This window comes from Excalfactoria chinensis, chromosome 2 (assembly GCF_039878825.1).
Source record: "Excalfactoria chinensis isolate bCotChi1 chromosome 2, bCotChi1.hap2, whole genome shotgun sequence".
Lineage (NCBI taxonomy): Eukaryota > Metazoa > Chordata > Aves > Galliformes > Phasianidae > Excalfactoria > Excalfactoria chinensis.
Window position 1 is genome coordinate 98,555,482 of NC_092826.1, and position 22,694 is coordinate 98,578,175.

Below are 22,694 nucleotides of genomic sequence, written 5' to 3' on the forward strand. Positions count from 1 at the left end.
CTAATATTTCATTACACTACGCAACAGCTGTAAAGTACGTGTCCACCTTAATTACAATTTAGTATTGATAAAATTACATCAGATGAAAATTTAATACTGGAGCTATTAGAACTGGTTCGTTTACCACAACATCTCATTTACAGAGCAAGACATTTCCATAGCTTGCAAGTGTATGGCAAGCAGTGATCAAAGTATGAACAAGAACAGCACTTAAGAGTCATATTCAGCTCAGCCCTATGCATACCAACTGTTTTTTTTTTCCTATCTTATATGTAAGACAGGCCTGAAACTAAAAAGAGAGAACGTGTTGAGATAAAAAAGGCTGTCCTAATTCAAGCAAGCATTAAGCTAAAGAAAATAAACAATTTTCATAACTTAATAAGACTGGCATTAAAAAAACCACCTGAGTCTCTTCCAGATTCTTCTTCCAGAGAAGAGATTCAGCACCAAGTACTGAAATGATGAATACGCAACCCCAGATAAGGCATGCAGAGAGGACTGTACTTTATAACTGAAACAAATGGCTGCAGTATAACATCAACATGTTGCTAAAATACCTAGCAGTTAGTAACATGCACAGGACTCTGCCGGAGGTTGATGCTTCCCAAATCTCAATGTGAAATGTCTAACCCCTCTTAATGTTCTTCCCAAGACTTTCTTGGCAACTTCCTTGCTTGTTTTTGGGATGTGAAAGCCTTCCCCTGCTTGAGCTGCAGTGGGTAAGTCAGCAATAAGAGAAAGGCTAAAAGCTGAGCGTCACAGCAGTGACGGCTGGGACATCAAGCTTTTCCATCCTAAACATGACTTCTGCTCCCTTAAATTTCTGCATACATTCAACATAACTATGGTATGAAAACACATCCAAAAAATAAAAATCCAAGAGAATTATTATAATTCGTTACTGTAAATCTACACATACAACTATGCAGTTTCAAATACTTCATAGCTATCACTGTGTGTTTTTATTGCTTTAATCAACGTTTTTAGTAAATTCTTAGTTGCTTAATGTTTGTCTTAAACTGGAACAAAACATCTCGGCCAGTTATGGTGCTACTGCTCAATTATATAGCTTTTCCATTTAAGTTGCATGCAGCTACTACTCACCCTTGCATTTCTATGTTCACACATGACTCTGGTATACTGACTGGACATCAACTGTATGACAGAGGGAACATGTAGATATCCCCAATTTCTGCTTATTTCTTAGTAGGTGGTGAAGAACTATGCTGTAGCAAGCATGGGAAAGAGGGAACTACCATAGAAAACTGAGGAACAGATCTGACTTAAAGGTCCCTTGAAGAAAAGTAACGTAAACCACAACAGAAAGGACATCAAAGCAAAAATGATGATATTTATCTGTTTTCCTGTCTCACATGGCTACCAAAAGTGATTCTGTTCTCATGAGATGATTACCCCGTGTGCATGTGTGACAAGCAAGGATGCCATAAGGTGCTTCAGTGCAGGTGCAAGATCATACAGCAAACGGCCTGCCAGACAAATGCTCTGTATTACAACAGGAAAGTGAAAAACAAAGCAAAGAAACCCCCAACAACTAGAAAACCAGACAGTTTGTGGTTCAAGCACTCACAAACGATTATTGTTTTGATTGGAATCTTGCAAAAAGCAAGGTATAGACAGACATTCAGGTACATGCTGTAACTACTGCCATAGATCTGAACAAAACCCAACTGCTACCAGCTGTATGTGGAATACTCTCTACCTATCAGCAAACAACCGCTTAAAGAAACTGAAGTCATTTACACCAAGCAACCATGAACACCTTATTTACTCAAGGGGAAAGGGATATTTTTCTAAATGCTCCAAAGGCCATTATGTTTGGCATCTCAAGGAAGTCTTCTTGGCACCACAGTTAAGAGGAAAAAGTCTTTTTAAAAACTGGAAATAGTCATCATTCAGTGCATGTCATTTTGCTGATACTGAAGTCCAGATTCTAATAATAAAATGGTAAAATTAGCACAGCGTGACTCTTCTAGCATAGATGATATCCACAGAAAGATCACTTTGTAAATACAGAAAAGAAAATCTGAGAACTTCATCTCTCTTCAGGTGAATCAAATCCCCCTTACACAGAGGAGATAAAGTAGCAGAGGCTTAATAATCTACAAGACTGGTTATGATATACAAAGTGCATGTTTTATGTATGTCACTTGCTGATACAGTAGAGTCCAGACTTAAAAAAAGCAACTCCTGCAATACAGAAAACACTGCAGAACTGCCCAGAGCTTTTAGGGGCATTACAAAGAAACAAAATCCCTTCTGACTGGGCCAGTATTATATCAATATTTACATATTATCAGCAGGAAAGAAGAAAATAGTACAATGATGACCGTGATGCTCTTGAAAAAAATTAGTCATAACTGAAGATGTGAGTATCTGAATAAAGTTCAAAACAGGTGTGTCACACCCCCAGAATGTATGACAATGTCAAATAAAATCATTTATGTAACATAAGCACTCCACCTTCTCCATTCTGATGAACTTTGTTGCTCATGCATACACCAAAACGTACATGAATGCATGAGTGGGCTGCAGCAGAGACATACCTGTCACGTGTGGGATGATCTCAACTGAATGAAAACCCTCATCATTTACCAAGCAACCAAAAAGTACTTCCCCTACATTCTTCCACCTATCACGATAACGTAATGAATGAATCTGATTGAACTGATACGTATTATTATATGAATAGTTTTCACATAAAGCTCTTTCAGTCGTCTGATAGGAATTTTGAGGGTACGCAGAATAGAGGTGTCACATCCATGTCTTTTGGCTCCAGTCTGGGACATCCACACCAACATATTGTTTCTATTCCAAACTTCTGCTGATGTCACATTTGACTGTCTTAAATTCGCTATGTGTTTTAGTATATGACAGGCAGACACAGATCAGACAAATACACATTATAATGCTGACACCAGCAATTTCACAACAAATAAAGCAGTCTTCCCATTTACTCCCAATACACCTTAGATTAAGCTCCTCATTTTTAATAGTTTTCAGATTGCGAAACAGTCATTAGGATATAACTGTTGTTTTAAGGGAGGATCCACTGAGAGTTGACTAAAGCTCAAAGATGGCAGTCCCAGAGACAATCAAGTCCTAAAGCTTTCTTACCATTGATTTCCCCTCCACAGACAACAACATGGTTGACTGGACAAAGTCAGCCATACCTGCAGCTGTGATCTCCTCAGTGAGCACCTTCTCAAATCCTACCTCCCTAAATTAGTTCCTATTAGTGTCTCAGGTATCCAAAAGTGGGAGTGCTTAGTCTTGCAGATTGCCATTTGACAAAACAAATGAAATGCCTCTATTTATTCCACCGATATTCCTGTCCTCCACTTGACAGACTGCTCCATGCTGTGGCACTTTTATCATAGCACCATACACCCAATTTTACCAACAATCCGATCCACCTCAAAGCTATGAATTCTTCTGACACTTGTGACTGTGAGCACTCATGAGCAACAAGACTGAGGGACCCTGCTGAGCGGAGCAAATCCTTCTCATTGCCTGGAGCCAGGGAACAACTCATCACCTGCGAGTGGGAGCCAAGATGTGACATGAGCCCTCACCCAGCTGAGACATAAGCTACATGATGCATATTCAAGCCCACATGGTGACTGTGCAGAGTCAGATGCTTTCTGAACTAAAGAACTCAAGCCTCATGAGAGGATGCAGCTATTTTGGGAGTCATATGCCACAAGCAGATAATTTATTGGCAGAATGTAAACCTTTGTAGTATCTATGGGGCCCTCCATGAACCTGGATTGAACAATGAACACTCAGCCTCACAGTCTTCTAACTGCTCTCCAGTATCTCCCGTACTCTTGATCTTTTCCAAGTAATTAATCAATAGAATCAACACTTTCCCAGTATTTTGAACTAAACAAAATTGCTTCTCCTGAGAACAGTGAAACTCAGCACACGTGAAATCATAGTGGATGTTTTCAGATGTGGAACTTCTACAGTATTTGCTGTGGTTAATAAAATCTCATCGGCCCTTATTAATACTGGATAATAACGTCTATTTTCTGTCGGAATGAGGAACATGAAACAAACAAAAAAAGCAACATGCTATCTCCTTCAATTATGAAAAGAAAGAGCCAATTATGGAAAGAAAGAGCCTCTACAAAGCTTTATTTTAGAGCCGTATCAAAGTATGGTAAATAACATACTAGATGAGCCATGATGCGATATGAGCTCCATATCATTTAGTATTCTACCTTCAAATCACTACAGAAAGGGGAAAAGTCTGCAGTTCACATGATGCTTACAGGAAAGCTGCGCTCACAGTAACAACAAGCCCACCCACAAGCTGCCCATCAGCGACAGTAAACAGGTTTGCCCTCTCATTCTCAACATGCAAGAAGCCGCAGCTTCCCCAAAACACTTGGACAGTTTTTGCTATTGAAAGGGGCTTCAGTGTTCTCCCCAGATGTGCTGTTCCAGTGCTACCAATATGAGATATGCAGCCACGCAGACAGGCAAAACATTACCAAATACCAATGTGATATTATCACCAGGAGAAGGCAATGTAGTGAGATCTTTAGTTCTTGCACTCCAGAGGTGACAGATATAAAGGGAAAATGGATAACAGTAAAGACAAAGAAATGCCTATAAATCATTAAAATACAATCGATTTTGTTCTAAGACTCTTTTTTTTTTTTCTCATTTACAGTTTAGGAATGAACACTAGTTTGCTGCATACCCAGCTTTCTTTATGCATATCCTAACATAGCCATTGCACACGGGCAGGTGCTATCAGATCCTGAGGCTAAGAGTTAGCAGCTTGAGTGCTCGGTTTATTGAGTTACTGTAACTCTCTTGACTTCTGAAAATCAGACCACTGGAGCACAGTTTATTTAAACCTTTAAAAACATCTATGTCTAAGTGCTATTTTACAGGTGTCTGAGTACCATAGGGGTGGCCCAGGAGAAGGATCTTAAATTACTTCACATAGATGGAAGGTTCTTAGGGCTCAGAGAAATAAGAAATACCATTGTGCTAGAGGGGCTACCCACTTCTGCAAGATCGAAACCTAAGCATTCTATGATACACACATATATATATATGTATTAATATATATATAATATATTTTATAATGTGCTATTACCTTATATCTGTATTATACAGACATATACTCTCAGCACCTGAGTCTCGAAGTAAATCACCTAACTACTGGATATGCGAATGAAATAAAGGTTTTTATTTGCTCTACTAATTGAATACAGGAAGTACACAATTTTCAAATGGGGCATTTCTGTTTCAATACCAGATACCAAAACTTAATTACCCGGCAGTAATTACTTCCTCTTCATTATATATTTTATAGGTAAAGAGTGAGAGTAAGACCTTTGTTTCCATTATGGTTAATGTACATGTGGCACCTGGCAGAAGAAGCAGTGCTGACAGGCATGGACATTACTGTATCTTTGTTGAATTAGTCAATAATCTTGCACTGAGCTTTTGCTATCTTTATACAGGTTCACAGAAGAGATAAGAAAACATGCCAGCAAACGTTTAACCTGCCAGGATTTTGCACTGCATTTCAACTATCAAGATTTTATATCCCATAAGAACTCTGTGAAGATCTGAAAATAAAATAAAACTAAAATCAGGAGGAGGAGAAGGGAATTAATAACAGTGGCGGGTTGTGGAAGGGAATCAAATGCTGCATAATCAGGTTGGGCAGACAATGAATCTTGAAGCAGGGAGAGCCAGAACCAGGGAAGAGGCAACCTTCCAAATACATTTAGGCTATTTGGGAGTATACTTGTATGGTACTAGATGACACATACAGCAATAAACTCATTTCTGCAGTCAACTGGTTGCACTAAGGAGTCAGGGAATACAACATTGCAAGGTGCTGGACAAGATACTTGCAAAGAGCAGGGTGGGTTGATTTCTCCTTATTTATCTTTAATCCCCAAATAAGCTGACAATGCTAGCTCCGGAGACTACTCTGTCCTCTCCTCCCACCCTAAAAACAGATAAATAGTATTCACACTTGATTAAAAACATAGATATGCTTACTGAAAAAAATGTTGCACACTCATAGTACCAACCAGCTCTTGTGAAAGGGAAAGAGGAAAGCACAACAGATTCAACTTACATTCTGGTATTGCTGGTCTTGTTGATAATTACAGATTTCCCAGTTTGATCCACATTGTGATCCATCCCAAAGTAAGCTGCCACTCTGTGTACCAGCATCCTCTGATACGATGACATCTGAGGAAACTTTTTATAGTGATTGCTGGGAAAAAAAAAAAAAAAAAAAAGGAAAGAAAGAAAGAAAGTCCACCGATAATTATATTTTCCTCTGAGCTATAATCAAATGATAACAACACCATGTTTCATAACTCAGTGGACAGTAGCCTGAAAATTTTTCCTCTGTGCATTTGCACACTGATGCTCGCTACAAGAAGACAGAAAAGAGTTAAGTCATAATGATTTCCAATAAGCACATTCCCACACACTACAAAGCTCACACTTCATGCTATCAACTGGGCAATACAGTAAGAATGCACTCCCTCCCCACCAAATGCACACTCCCTCCACAAACAACACAAAGATTTGCTGAGTCACCAGCAACAGATTTCTGCCCTTCTCCTAGAGGTCAGGCACAGAGCGATGTTGGGGAGGTCTAGATTGGCACTTTCTCCTCTTTCCTCTCTTTCTGTCAAAACGTTTATTTCCCAAGAGTGCAATTTTTTCCCTCTGCTTCTATTTCAACTCTCTACTGTAGGAACAGCTTATTAAACAAAAAGCAGTGCAACCCTCCCCCCCCCAAAGTTCAGTTTTATTTTCCAGCATGTTAGAATAACAGAGCACGCAGGGGAACCTGCATGATAGTGTATTTGATTGAGTATGCCTCTTCAAAAGTGCCTGCGTCATATCCTCTGTGCTGAAAGCTTGACTAATATTTTTGGATCCAACTGAGCAGAGCCAGTGGAAGCCACTGAAAAGTTATTGCAAGAGGAAAAGCAAAAGGTTTTCATTTACATCCACTGTATATTAAGCAGACACAATGTGTCAGGATATAAAAGCCTGATCTTGCAGCGTGCCAGTAAAAGGGCTCAGGTCCACATAAGCACATCAATCACTGAGATGTGTTTCTGCATGCACACGTGGCCTCTCAACCAAGTGCAGAGCTCTACTTACTTGTTGTCACTAATAAAATCAATAATTTCCTGTTCCATTTTCAAGAGTATCATCCTGTCCCTGTCAAAAAGAAAAAAAAAAAGAAAAGAAAAAAGAAAAAAGCAAGGAAGTGTAGCATCAACTACCGATAGGCATTTTACATCAAAGAATGAATATGCCAACATTTGTAAAGCAATTTTTAAAGTGGGGCTGTATCAGTATGTTGCACAGAACAGCTCTGACTGTTGCAGCTAGCTCTGGTGTTTTCTCACCATTTCCTGATGGAATATGACATTTCCAGCTAGCCTAGGCTCTTTAAGAGATGCTGTCCACATTAAGTGTCCAGTGTTCTGTAGGATACACATCTTTCTGTAGGCAGCGATCATTAAGTGAGAAGACTGTGCAGGCTGATCTGGTTAAGAGCACAGTGGAAATCAACACCGTGAACTGAGACTCCCAGGAGACACTGTTGCCATTTCTTACTCCAAATATTCTGTTTTTCAATTCAAAAGTTCTTAAATGTCTCTTTTTTCCTCCCTCTTCTGCCAAAAAAATTCTAAGCTCAGCACCACACGTACAATTTTTGTAAGCCTGACAGTGTCCATCACTCCTTAACTCTTTTGAACTTATGCAAGGCATAAAGCCATTTACCAGCAGTCCTGGGCTGCATGCAGCCTGACCTATAGAAAAGCTTAAGCAATCTGTAACCTACCATTACTTCTAGATTCTCTATTACATGGCATCTATCTAATATTCAATGAAATTAACACATAAAACAATGCATAAATTCATAACAAATCCTTTCTTTAAGCCTTTAGAGGCAAATTTAACAGATACAGGCTCACTGCTCCAAATGAAAACTGTAGGAATACCAAGAGAATTCAGCACTGTGCACAGGATTTTAATTGTCTACAGCAACACCAAAAGAAAGCTACTTCATATTCATATACAAATCTTCACTTGCAATTATTATAATATAGTACCTCTAAAATCACATCGATGCTATATGCAGTAAGGTAAGGACAAAGACCAGATGTCACTGAAAGTGAAATCAAGTGATGGATGACTGGACAGGGAGGAGGAATTGATGACTTTTAACAGCTTTTTGTCCAATTAGAAACCTACCTTCCTTTACATTTTCCCCAACAGCCTTCTACTAGAACTAGTAAAACATGATGTACAGTTTATGGGATTTCTAAGACTGGAAGGTATAATTTCAAAAGGGTTGACCCTAATGTAGAAAATACCTACCTGGGGTTATTCTTTAACGTGTTAATGAGAAACTCATGCAAATCTATCCCCGTTGAGTCTGTATACTCTTGACTGCAATCTGAAAAATAAAAACAAATGCTCTGCACTCCTTTATTTTATTTCAACAGTTATGATTAAGCTATACTTTAAACTGAGTTCCATTTTCCAGCCACAGCCTGAAAGTATATATTCAGAAAGAAAACATTCATTAGGAGTTCAAGTAAGTAAATAAATAGAAATTTAATCTTGGAAATGTGAGGTGGATGCTCATGATTCAATTGTCCCATTCTAGAGGACACAGCACCAAAAGCAGACATTGAAAGACAATATTAGCCATTTGAAAATCATGAGAAATCATCAACTCCAAGCAAGCAAGCCCTTCCCATACTCAAACTCCATAGCTTTTAAAAATGGTTTTACTCATCGCTTTGTATCACTTAATATATGCTGTACACACAGAAAACGAGGCGTCGTGCCAGTAGGAATTCTATTAACAGACTGAAAATCCAGTGACACCTGAAAGTAGGCGGGTAATGGGGACGCGTGACAGCAGTCAGAATTAATTTCCCAGCATTGCCACACTGCCTGAACCAAAGGTATGCGCAGATCCGCGAGCTGGCGTGAGCTGTGGAGAGCTTCATTGAAGCCAAATGACAATTCACACCAGCTACGGATCTGCAACCAGGTAGGCAACCATTATTTTTTCAGACATTTCACTCTAACTTTGTACCAATAATTAATAAAAATCCTTTTTAAAATATGACTTTATTAAGATATAAGATCTGTCCTGAAGAAGCTGTAGTAGGTGGCAATAGGTGACAGATAACAGCAATATTAGGTGGCAATGCAGGTTAAAGGTCAAGGGTGGATTTCCTTATAGCATTAGAAAAAAATTCTCTGACATAGAGAAGTAATACTGACCAAGATTACTCTGCTCTCTACACTGCACAAAAAACACATCAGTGTATTATCGTTAACAGGGAGAAAATGAACGTTAGCCAGAGACTTATCCTTTTCATAACTATACATACTTACATACATATACGTTATACACCGCAGTTAAGAATTCAGAACAAATTATCTTACATTAAAAAAAAAACCAAAACATCCACATCAAACCATTTTGGAAGGTTTCTCACTTTCAAAGCCCAACATCTCTATGAAGAATTCATGCACATATTTCACGTTCTGCATTTCCTCAATGTATGAGAACGTTCCTACTGAGTATTTATACACAAAGAAACGTATACTTATAAGAGTAGTTATAGCAATTTAAATATTTCAAATTCACCTTTTGATAACATTCTGATCTTGTTTTTTTCACTATTTTTATCTTTTTCTTTATTTTTATCTTTCTCCTTTTCTTTCTCAGAGTCATCTTTATTAGTTTTATCTTCCTCTTGCAAACTAGGAAAACTTGAAAGCTGTAGTTGTATTGATTCCTGTTGGGAAGGAAAAGAAAATAACTTTAAGGCCAGATTCAATACAGTTTCCGTGATTCACAACCTGTGGAGATAGGCATTAAACTGCATACGGCTAGAAAAGCTGAAGCCAGGTACATTTCTTTCCTATTTGAAAAATGGTTTTCTATCCAGGAGAATAACAACATCTCAGAAGCCAGATTCTACTAGTAGGTGATCTGAAATCTATGTGCTTTTAGTCTACCTACATTAAGGGCACATTATTATCCACTTCAATAATTCACTCTCAAGAGTTGTCAAAACAGTGAAATGCATTTCGTATGGGTCTTTGTAGGGAACTCTAAAAATTAAGAAATATCGCATATGTCAAATACTGATCAATTGGAAAAAGGTCTGAAAAATGTGACTTTTTCCCCATAAAAAGCAAGTTGCAAGCTCACGTGAACTCCTTTGTGCATGTAAATGCAGCACCAGCAAGACTGAGCATTGAGGCTCTGACAGAAGAAATATGCCAGCAATTATAAATTCAGTTGTATCCAAAATGGCTTACTGAGCTACCGTACCGCATACTTCATATTTAAAGACGTGCAAATATTCCTTCAGCTGAAGGGGCGAAGTGGGTGCTGCAATATTCAAACAAGTTGTGGTAAGCAGAATTCTCTGAGGCACCGCATATCCTCAGAAATGCAGTACTTCAGAAAGACTTGAAAGCATGCGTTAGCTTTAAAAATTAATTAAAATTGAGAATTCAAGCTCGTCGCCTTTTCTGATTTGCTTTAAGGAACTCGTTATTCCCCACTTACAACATCACTTATATTGTGCTCATTTGAATAAAATGCAAATTGAAATATCTTGAGAAATATAAATAACGCTGTGGTAGCTTCTGAAGAAAACAATCTGATTGTACAAAACTTAAGGGAGCAGATTCATGTGTTTATATTTTTGTTGGGAAAAAAAAATCCCAAAATAACAACGTAAGCTTTCGTGTAAAAATTGAATTAAGCTGTAGCAAAGCTCCATGGCAATGCAATATTTAATACAAGAGAATCCTGCAGGCCTGATACATTTCTGGCAACAGGTTAATGAAATCCAAATTCACCTTTGCTGTAGAAAAATCAGAGTTTCTGGAATGCTACTAAATTCTCCTACCTCACAATTTTTCAAAGAATAATAGCATAGCAAAGGTATTGATAAAATATTTCAAAATAAGGGATTTATTATTAATATTATTATTATTAAGAAAAGAAACAAAGAAATCAGACCACTATTAATTTAACTGATGCTTTCAATATTTATTTCTCTTTTTAAGAAACAAAATTTTGGTGTTTTTCTTGTCTTGAGTAAAGAACTACAAGTCAGTCACCACAACACGTGTAAGACAAAACCCTAATGGAACAAGGTAGCAGCATAAACATGCCACAGAAAGACAGGAATTGGGTAATTTCTCAGTCTAATCAAATCTGGCACAGAGGACTCGAGATGAAAAGCACTGTAAAGGAGAAACAATGCCTTAGAGCCCATATTTATATGAACTACTGTCCTTAATCCTTACCTCTGTTATCTCCAGATGACAACGTTAGCTAAGATCTCAGTGTAGAGAAAGTGTAAGGGGGTGAAAGCTGGCCACTTGAGATAAGGGGTGATAGAAAAATGTCTGCTACCCTGCTTGATTGCACTGAGAGGACTAAGGTTGTGCCTGCTTTCTTTCACTTCAAATGGCAGAACAATTTCTCATTCAGACCCCATGCTCGGATCAATCACTGACAAAAGATCCCAAAGGACAGCCCTGACTCCCTGAGCTACCCAGAGCAGAGCAACTTTGCCATTAGCTTTCCAAACAGAGGAGAAAAATGTAACTGGCTGTGCCAATCCCAGGACATTAACCTTAAGCTTCACAACAGCTGCTAACATGCACTTACTGCATTGAAAAACAACAGACTGTGCACATAAGCACACATGTGAACATACAGTAAATGCTGTCTTACATTTAACATAATGCTTCTATGTTTGGTTGCACTGGAAGAAACACACATGAAGGGCTGCAGAGTCGTGAAAGCAAGCTACTGTGTATTTTGTTACGTTTTTATTGATTTTTCTCAATAATAAAATACAGTGTTAATAAATACATTGATACAAGGTAAGTATAGTGAACAACAAAATAAATGTTCAAATTGCAGTGATACACGTATTGGTCAATAGTATAACATTAAAGGCAACATCCCTTGTAAGTAAGGACATAGTGAACTATCAGGTAAGCGTTCAAGATCAAGTAATACAGGTAAACAAGTGTTTTTTCCTTACACAGGAAAATGAAGGCAAGTATTCAAATATAAATACAAACATCAAGTCTGCAGTACAATCCATACTTTGTAGTTCTGGCAATGTACCGTACATTCTCTGGCAATTAATTTTCTGTGCTTTGTAAACCATTAAGGTTAAATAATAATTTAAAAAATAAAAATAAATAAGAAAAATAAGCTTTTTTTTTCTAAAGTGAAAGCAAAGCAACTGGGTTGGCACAAAGCTTCCTGTACCCTTCAGCCAGTCCAAGGAGGAGGCTGCAGGTCCCGTGGCAAAGCTAAGCCACATTCAGTAGCCAGAGGGCAGCGAGGGCAAAAATGTAATTCTGACCTCATTAATCACACCCAGCCAACCCGGTCTTTACAAAAATGGGAGCTGGGTCCAGGGAGCATTTCATCTCCCATTATTGTTTCAGAATGGCCAAGGACACCCCTGCTGTTCCCAGGGGAATCAGGTAGGGTCAGGCTCTGCGTGCAGCTGGAGCCCCTCTGCCTGGCGTCGGGAGGTTCAGTACAGGTCCTGTGCAGTACATTATCAACTACCATGCCATGCTTAATACAGTCTCTTTATATTTATATTATTCTCCTTTTCATTCTCCAGTAAGCAATAGAAAATACAAATGAAAGCAGAACAAAAGCCACGCATCTTGAGCAACGCATGTTAAGCTAGAAGTGTATACCTAGAACAGAATGACTGATAAAATAAAACTAGCAACTGCATAAACGTCATTGTAGAGCAGTAGAACGTGGAAAAGTCCCCCTGCTAAACAACCTGGTTTTTGGTCTTTCCAAAAAATAAAAAAATAGAAAAATCTCTCCATATACGAGAGGAAAGCTGAATTTGTTTCATTTCAAGTCAACAGAGGAAACTGAAAGAAAGTACACTTGAACGTGATTTTTGTTTTTGTGCTAGTCTTGCAAGAAGTCACTTCTTCATACTCTCTATGGCTGATCTCGTTTGCACATACATATCTCAAATTACATATAGGCAGTGCTCATGTTATTTTGGTTTTAGTTTGTGTTTTTTATTCAAGTCTTGTTCTTCACAGGCAAACAAAGAAGCATATTTAAGGTTTTTCAACTGTGGTATGTTTTTTTAAAGTGGGTCCACAAAGACTGCCACCAGTGTTAGGCTCCGGGGTGAAGGGACAGAACTCTACCAGTCACGGGGAATACAACACTACCAGACAGACTCAAAAGACGAGCTTTTCGATACTGGATAATCTACACCAAGAGTTTAGGAAACAAATCCCACTAGATAGAGAGCACCCTTGACTCTACCAACATATTCTGGAGAGCAAAGATTTTGTAGATTTTAAGCGAATGGGATGCTGTTATGACCTGGAGTCTCAGAGGACCCAGAAACCAAAGTATACTCATAACTCTATCTGGTGCAGCCTCAGAAGAGATAGCCTGAGAGAAAATGACATATTAATATTCTTTTTGATTGTTACTATTTGTTTTGTTTGTTTGTTTGTTTTAATTTTAGAAACTTAATTCTTTTGAATTCTTTTCCATTTGCTGAAATTTTCAGGGGGTCTGGAAAAAAAAGCAAACAACACCCTGTGACATAATGTAAAGCTAATATTTCAAAATAAAGTTCACGCTAAACCAGATAACTTCATAAAAACGTGTTCATTGTCAAATGTAGTTTTCCCCCCAAGAAACACACTTCTAAATGCCCAATTAAGTAAAGCAGCCATGCAACAGAAGTTGGAGGGCAACCATGCAGCTAACAGCCATGACTGTAAACGTACCTGATTGTCGTGAAGGGTTTCTGCTCCTGGGCGAGAGGATGACTCCTCGCACACAGCAAGACTCCGGACGAGCTTCCCCTTAGCTCCTGACTGAATAAGACAGAAAGAAAACAAGAGAGAAAAAAAACTCCTACTGACCCCAGGTCACATAAAAAGCGCATCAGCTGTCCCTAACCATTCCAAACACCTACCTAAGTACTTATCCAGTACAGCCATATCTGACTTACATATGGACAGAAAGCTACTGTAAGCAACGAGCCACATACGAAGGATAGTAAGTTTCTTTGTGCTTTTAATAATTTATGCTATGGTTCACTTACTTAAATCCACTAAGAAAGTGGAGTAGGTAAACAGATATTAATAACAAGGAACAAGTTGATAAAACACTCATCTTTTCCTGATTCTCTGCTTGAAAAATTATAAGCTTTTCCCACTGCCCTAGAAGCTCCTTTGCTCCTCTGTACCATCCTCCCTCCAACCCCAGTCAACCTGGAACAAGGTGACATCGAAGTCAAAACATTAAAGTAATACTGAAACAAGCAAATACGAAATGTTTACTATTAAAGCAAAGGGAATGAGTATTTTCCATCCCCGTTGGCACACTCAGTCTAACATGAGCGCAAGAGCCCAAAAACATGTAAGTAAAAAGGATAAATAATGGGGTGCCTGATATATCTTACCTAAAGGAACTCCTCTACCCTTGTGCAACAAGATTAGAAGTAAAAGAACAACAAAAAAGCAAGGAAAAATATCAACCAAACAAAAAAACAAAAACAACAAAACACCATCACCAACCAGCAAAAGGCCATCACTTCAATTGCAGACAGATATCTGAGTGAAATTCTCCATCTAACCATGGTAGCTTATCATGCAATTCCAAACAGACATGGACCCTTACCTTAGATCTCTTTTTCTGCTGGTTTGCACCTCGTTTCTGGGTATGGTAAAAACAAACAAACAAAAAAACGAGGCAGTTTTCACTTCAGTGGGAAACGGGCATAACGAGAGCATTACCAATAAGAAATAATTAAATCATTTCTAAACCAGTATTTTAATGAAATGCCGATTGCAAGAAACAACTTTCCCAAACCCAGTCTGGAAAGCAGGAAGAACAGAGAATCACCTCTGCTCACTTTATTCGTTTTAAAAGCAGGTACAATCAGCACAAACACCACATGGCGTATGTGTAATTTTTGCATAGAATAGAATTACAAGAAAAGACATACTTAGGTAAATGCTTCCCCTCTCCAAATTCCTCTTAAATTGTAGTCTCCCCCCTTATTTTATATTCCATTGAGCAAAATGTATTTAGAACCCCTCATTTGACAAAGTCTTCTTGTTAAATTACCTTCTTAGGCTTTGCAAAACAACTTTTTGTTGGCAGTAACACCTACAAACCAAACCACACATTAAGTAATTATTTATTAGTATTACCTGTAAATTCATCAAGGTAGTTTTCTAAATCCCCAAAGAGGGAAAACAGTCAAATATTTCACCAAGCTTTAACACAGACGTGTAGGAATTAACTTCTCAGAAAAATTAATAACATGTACAGCAGCCTAAAGAGCTTGAAAGGTATAACAAATAACAGCATTTATTTTATAGGGAGATAAAAGGACCCAAAAAACAAACAAAGAAAAAAAAAAAACAACGAAAAAGAGACAGGTTTCAAATTATGAAGGAATAAAATAAGGGAAGCGTAGGCAATGAAAGAGGTCATAGAAACAGAAATGCAATGGCAACACGTCAATATTTTTACACACACATTCACTATTCCCATCTTACCTGCAGCTCTGTCTTGCCATCGCTTAGTTTTTCCTCCTTCTCCTCTAGTTCTGAGCTTTCAGATTTATTAAGGATACAGTTGTCTGGGGTCACTTCTGAGATGGCAGACTCCTGCTCTTTTGCAGCTTCCTCCGCTGTCTCCTGGTTCAATTTACCTTGCTCAGACATTCTTCCAGACAGAAATTAAAATAACAAGATTTGGTGACCTGAAAGGTCAAGATACCACAACACAAACACACACATAAAAACACCAGGGATGAATTTTTATTTTAATTTTTTTTTTTTACATTCCCAAGCAAGTAATTTCATTCCCTTCAATAAATAAACCAAAGCGAGGAGCTCAGGATTTGAGAGCTACATATACCTCGGCTGAAGCAATGTACTCAAGTGACAGCATTGGGAAACAGCAGAATTGACTTGCGAAAATCAAGCAGAGCACGGAAGAGTGGTGGGGGTGGGAAACAGCTTAAGGCAAGGCTCTGAGACCACTGGGTGGAGGGAGGGGTGATGAGGGGCTCTACAAAACAACTTGGTGGCACCAGGCAGGGAAGAACCCGCTCTGCCTTACAGGTGGCTGGCACGCCCGTGCTCTCCTCCTCTAGATCCCTTTTTTTCTTTTTTTTCCTCTTTTTTTTCTTATTCTTTTTTAATTTTAAGAAAACAACAGCCTCAAATGAAAGAGAACGAAAAACAAAAGACCGGTGCCAACAATTATATTGTGGCTTTCCAACACTCAGCCATGTTTTCTGTATATAGCAGAAGCCTGTGGTGCTCAATATTGGTTAATAGCAATAATAAAAAAATCAGTTGGAGAGGTAATAATTCAATATAAACACGAAATCTAAATTTGGCAATAAAACTCTGCAGGCATCAAACTGACAGCTCCATTATTAAAAGTCTAAACCCCCTTCCCAAGCCCCATGTCACTCTCAAGCACTGTGGAAATCCTGCAGGAAGCCCACGGCAGGTATTTCCAATGATGATATTCTAACCAAACTGCACTTACTCTTGGCTCACAATGAGTTGCTGTACAGAAGCTCCAAATGCTTTTTAAAGTTAAAGCCTATTACTATTTTCTTTTCCTTCTCTCACAGCCTCTTCAAGTCTCCCCACTGATCAATTGTCAAGTGAGACTCATGAATAATTTAATAAATTCTTCCTCCCCATCCATTTGGTTTAAGATGCATCTTCGGGAGAAACAACCACAGCTGAGGAGCTATTTCTACAAGCCTTTCACAAGATTTTGCCACTTCTCCACTATGATACAGCGGCTACTAAGAAAAACCCCACTTTGTCATGCTTCTTTTTACAGCTTCTGATCAATACTCCACAGGTTAGCACTCAGCTTCAATTTCTGTAAAGCTATGCTTTAAGTGGAAAAATGTACTAGTATTTTGTAACCTTATCTGTTCCAGCTTTTGCTTTTCTTTTGACACGATAAGCAAATAAAACAAAATCCTTCCAACATTACATCAAAACGCTATTTCCTTAGAGAACTGTGGATTCTGCAAGATAGGAAACTACATGGAATATTCACTTTATAAATTTGATCGCGGAAAGCCAATTCAAGATTTGAGCTGTCTTCATCCCCCTGCTCTTCTACCCAGGAGAAGTAAAGCTATTGGCTAACCTACAGCTATAGCTGATAATTGAAGCACTTCGCTAAAATTTCAAAGCATGATGAATCGTGAGACCAAGAGTTGGTCAGTTAAAAGGTCTTTAATTCATTGTGGATTTACAGTGAAGACGTGCATATACACAAATTCTACATGCGCGTATCATCCGCACAGCTCATCTACATGCTCACATAACATTTAAAAACCAGCTACAGCTAAGCAGCTACACTAAAGAAACCATTTACCTGAAAAACTGCTATAATTCCCAGTGTCTTCCTAGCGTCTTCTGTTGCTCTTCGCTAGTTAAGTCCACACAAATGATCAACGACAACTTGAGTCCCATGTCCCCATTAGCAGTTCAGCATGCCAATCTCCATGCTGGTTCTTCAGAGAGTTTGATGGACCATCGTCAACCTGGAAAAAGACGAAAAGTAAATAACAGTAACAGTAACAATCATGGTATGGGTAAGCATGCAGTAGACAAAGACCAGATTTCTAACACTAATGACCAGCTTCAAGTAAATCACTTTCACGGCTTGATCCAGCTCCACCTGTCTCAAAACTGCCTGCTTCTTCTCTAATGAAGGCTAGAGCCGGCTGTTCAAGGCATAACAGCTCCTACGCAAAGAACTAAAATTAACAATTGCATTATGCACTGAAGATTACTCACTTCAATTCTAACCTTTTTTAGTGAATTCCAGCACTTTTCATTAAAAAAAGCACATATACATATTTATATATAAGCTCATCTGTTTGCTTCAACAGAAATCTTTGAGGGCATGAGCAAGAAAGACTTGCCTGTTTTTAAACGACAGCTGCTGCTTCAACTAGAATTTAATCTTCAAATAGGACTGAAAAATCAGCTAGATGGGGGTTTCTGGAAAGCGACCTCCTTTACCAGGGAGGTGAACTGGGGTTTAGTAAGCCAAATATAAGTTCAAGAGGAGGCAGATGTTTTTGAAACTCTACTCCCCACACAATTCCCAAAAGAACTTTCCACTGTACACAAGATCTCCAGGTTATCACTGGAGAAATAGACCCAAAGATTTGCCTCATTGCACTGTACTGACTGCATTGCAACCAACATATGCTGTTCATCAGGAGAGTGTTGGCCACCTGAATAACAGGTGTGAAATAACGCAAACATTCTGGGACAAAGATCATCTGACAGCCATAATTTTGTGCTGAGCTAACCACTCCTCAGTGCCTATGTGCAGAGGTTGAAGCAGTTGGTACATGTGCACAAACATGGAAAATAGCAAGAAACAGAGCACACTCTGCTTCAGAAGGAAAACAAAAGTTGAAAATCATCTCAAATTCCTTGCTTCCAAGGCACACTGAAAGCCACACCTGGCTGCAGCTGCCAGGCAATACTGGCACCTAACAGGAGCTCCCAGCATTCAAGTGGCTGAATTTCATGACACTGAAACCCAACTCAGCATTGCGCAACATCAGGTCCTGCTCCCTCCAGAGCCTCAGACAGAGAGGAAAACAGTAGACAGCTCTATGCATTCCTACAACGCCATAAACTTACACTCAATACTTTGTGCAGAGTAAGACAGAGCCTACTCACACGTCAGTATGGTCAGCAGGGTATCTTCAGTTACTTATCTCACTGATAAATGTACTCGCCATGATGAGGGTGGCAACGTAACAACATGGAAAATTATGCCTAAGCGCTCAAGTACATGCAAATATATACTCGATAAACCAACACTCAGAGGTGAACCAATCAGAACAAACCCAACACCACCACCATGAAAACTTCTAGAAAAAGAGAAAGACACACAGAAAAACCCGAAGTTGTACAGTGAGTTGCAGTTTCACCTGAAAAGCAGCCAGGCAGGGGAGATAATATTGCAATCAAACACTTTCCAAACATGCTAACTGTACCAAAAAATCAGACGACAAGCAATTATCCCAGGATTCTTCAATGCACGACGCAGTATGCATTAACTATTCATAAAACAAAAAGAACAAACCAAGAAACCAACCCCAAAGCAAGCAAAGAATATCGCATCCAGGATGTGATTGCCTCCAACTCCAACATAGTTTTATGCCACTGATGCTGAACATAACCTCATGCTTCACAGACATTTCTTCACAAATCCAATTCCCCATGTTGTTAAGATTCCTAATGCCGACATAATTTCTCAATGGAAAAATATGAGAAAAATCACAGAATCTGAAGTTAAAACAACTCAGATTTTCCTTGAGAAAGCAAACAAGCATGAAAATAAGCTTACAGTGCTCAGCTACCATCTATCCAACCTGAAATGAAGGTGTTTCTTGGGAAGATGGTTTTTAAAACCTCCAGATTTTACTTCCAGGTTAAAAAAAAATATGGCAAGAAGACAGGTAAGGCTGAGACGTATACCACTTAGTCAAGCTCTTCGTCTTTGCTTAATATAAATTCCCTCCTCCCCCTCCTTTAGGTAATTTACAAGTGATGACTAATCACTTACATACTACAATACGTAAGATAGACACACTTCTGGTTGTTTGGGTGGGTTTCCAAAGGGACTCAGATTTCTATAAAATACTTCAGGGAGGATGGAAATAGCAAAGTGGCATCAGGCAGAAAACAGCCATTAGAAGTGAGGCGTTTTGATGGGACATGCATTTCTATTTTCCGCATGTTCCCAGGATCCACAGTCACTCAGGGATGAGCATTTCTTGCTACTGTCAGTCCCAAGGTGACAGCTCTGCCATGGAGAAGCATACTGGATCATTCTCCTCCTCGCACATCAGAAATGTCAGCTCTGATTTGACTGTCAGACCTCAGTGCTGGCATGACGCAGGAGGCAGAACACATGCATTTGGAGCTTCCAACCTTGGGAAGACAGGTGGTTTTTGCCTAGCAACAGGCTTTGCTCTTCCTCATTTAATAGTGAGTCTTACTTTATACAATGTTGGGATCTTAGAGGTGGTCTGCATGAGCCTGCAATAACGTTTGAGCTTCTAATTACTTAATGCAACATGAGCATCGCACACAGCATGGAACAGAAGATACAGGTGCTCACCAAGCTGTTTGTTGAGCTTCTTCCAAAGAAATCGCATCATCAGTTAGTAAAGAATTTATAAAGGCCAGCTGATCAGCATATGCTGTAGGATGAAAATGCTGATTTTTCTTGAACTGTTTTCTTTATCAATAGGGCTTTTACTTCAAAAGCTGAGGGTGCTGCTGTGCAGGAGCAGATGCTGCCAGAGCTTAAAGAGAAGGGGCTGCAGGATGGCACGTGCGCTCACATATGCTTGCATAACACGCACCACGCATATGCCCAGAAAAACCCATAGGAAGATATACACTTAGATTAACACACGAGTTTAGAAACTATACCAAGATGAGCTGTCAAAAAAGAAAAAAAAAAGAAAAAAGAAAAGCAGAAGAGAACAACAAGCAAAAGCATTAGAAAAACCACCTCACTGAAAATCTGATCACCAACTGAAATTAAACAGCAAAGCCTCTAACAAAACCCATGACAGGAGAGTAAGCATTCTTGTATTGGGCACCAGCAAATGCCTCCATGGTCTCAAAGGTATTGTTCACATGCGTTACCAAAAGAGGAATTTTGAGATGCTTATGCTCTAGTACAGCTGCCCTGTAGTACAGCTGTGGTACCCCATCCCTGGAGGTGCTCAAGGTCATGTTGGATGGGGCCCTGGGCAGCCTGGTCTGGTGGGTGGCAGCCCTGCCCACGGTGCAGGGGCCAGAACTAGATCATTATTTAAGTCCCTTCCAGCCCAAGCCATTCTATGATTCATTTAATTTCATTAAATGATTAAATTTCATTTAATCATCGTTGTCATGTCCTCTCTCAGAGAAGATAAGCAGTTTTTAAGCCCGAACACTTTAACCAGGAGGAGGCAACACAGCACACCCTGCCTGAGTGATACCCAAATGTATTTTCCAAATAAAGCTGTGAAATATAGAGGTAAAAATCACTCTCCCGCTATAAGAAGTCAGGCATTACTTCCACTATGCAACACATACTGCATTCACACTCAAATTCAAACTCACATTCAAATACAGATTTGATTCATTACCACTAATCCCTGGAAACCACAGGAAATGGACTAAAGCATGACCGCCAAATTATCAGTACGCTCAGCCCTCAGCAGTGTCAAACTCCCCATTATTTGACCCCTACTTAAAAGTTCCAGCATCAAGCAATTCTGTGGCAATCTCTGGGTTTACACTGAAAACAAAGCTTCAAGTCTCTGCCAGCACCTTCAACCAAAGTGTGAGAATACGAAAACTTGTTAAAAAGTAAAAAAATAAAACAAACAAACAGCAAATGAAGTAAATCTCAGAGCTTTTATTTTGAATACTCTACTACTCAGTTTTCTTCTGGATCTACACCACTAAACTGGCCATACTAAGTGCTCCCTTCCTGTTTTCCCACAGAAATTCTACCATGCACTTGAAACCTGCCTGCTTAACCTTAAGGCACAGATATTTTTAACAGCGTTTGAAGCCTCATTTCCCACCTCCTCTTGGTCTTCATTTTGCCTCCTTCTCCATCATCACCACAAAACAGATGCAGCAATTGCCTATATTTTTTTTTTGCTCCTACATGCCACAGAACCTTTGCAGATAGAAGGCTATTTAGATTTATTCACTGTTGGCATTTTAACACTGACTGTCAGATAGCAGAGGCCAATTTTGTTTTTTAGGGCTGGCAGAAACATGAGCATCTTGCAACAGCAGGCTACTAATCCACCTTAAACAATCCAGCAAATAATCCTCAGTAGCAACAGTGGTCAAATGCAATGGAAATAGATGAATCAAACTACTCTGGATTTCAGGTCCTTGAGACATCCAGTTGTCTTTTAAAACAGAAAAAAGGAGAGAACAGAAGATAAGAGGAACAGCATCCCAGCTGAACTCTGTCTTCAAAGGCATAAAGACTAGCATTGGCTCTCCTCTTAACCTGAACACAAAATCCAGTTTGGATTAATTACAACAGGGATGAGACAATTCTAACAATCAAAAATTATAAAGCATTGTTTCATGGTTTATAACTGATTTCATATTTCAAAGGCATCTTCTTGCTCCCATGGATTGCCACCAAGATTTTCTGCTTTAATCCCCTGTCAGAAGACCTCATGTCAATGTCATCATCTTTAGCCAAGCAGTAGCAATGATGTTCCCTTTAGCTTGTTTTATTTCTGCAAATCTAGGAGCTTTGCACAGGAAAATAAATAGTGATGGCCTACAGGGAAAGCCTGTTTACATACTTAGGAAACGGCTAAAAAAATTGCTCTTTTATCTGTTATGATGGCCATTTCCAAGCCTTCCAGGATCAGCATGAAAGATACAAGGTATTGATTGGTCTGGCTAATAAATGTCAATCACGGCAGTTTATCAGGAGCCAAGCAACTCCCAAACTTTTAACAAGA

General features: G+C 39.0%; 1 protein-coding gene across 27 annotated transcripts in view; it reads right to left on the reverse strand.

The window, feature by feature from the left end:
* The window catches only part of ARPP21 (cAMP regulated phosphoprotein 21), a 126,458-nt gene that overhangs the window by 77,480 nt on the left and 26,284 nt on the right, over window positions 1–22,694 (reverse strand). For 18 of the 27 annotated variants that reach the window (XM_072328837.1, XM_072328835.1, XM_072328834.1 and 15 more), the window contains exons 2-9: window positions 17,537–17,705; window positions 15,676–15,881; window positions 14,789–14,824; window positions 13,891–13,980; window positions 9,704–9,854; window positions 8,413–8,491; window positions 7,183–7,242; window positions 6,134–6,274 (exon numbers count right to left, since the gene is read on the reverse strand). In XM_072328837.1, the coding sequence (XP_072184938.1) occupies window positions 6,134–6,274; window positions 7,183–7,242; window positions 8,413–8,491; window positions 9,704–9,854; window positions 13,891–13,980; window positions 14,789–14,824; window positions 15,676–15,843 (725 nt within the window). In that variant the 5' untranslated portion in view covers window positions 15,844–15,881; window positions 17,537–17,705. Of the gene's footprint in view, window positions 1–6,133; window positions 6,275–7,182; window positions 7,243–8,412; window positions 8,492–9,703; window positions 9,855–13,890; window positions 13,981–14,788; window positions 14,825–15,675; window positions 15,882–17,536; window positions 17,706–17,791; window positions 17,883–22,694 lie in introns of those variants that run through there. The other 9 variants (XM_072328816.1, XM_072328821.1, XM_072328836.1 and 6 more) reach the window with 5 other exon arrangements.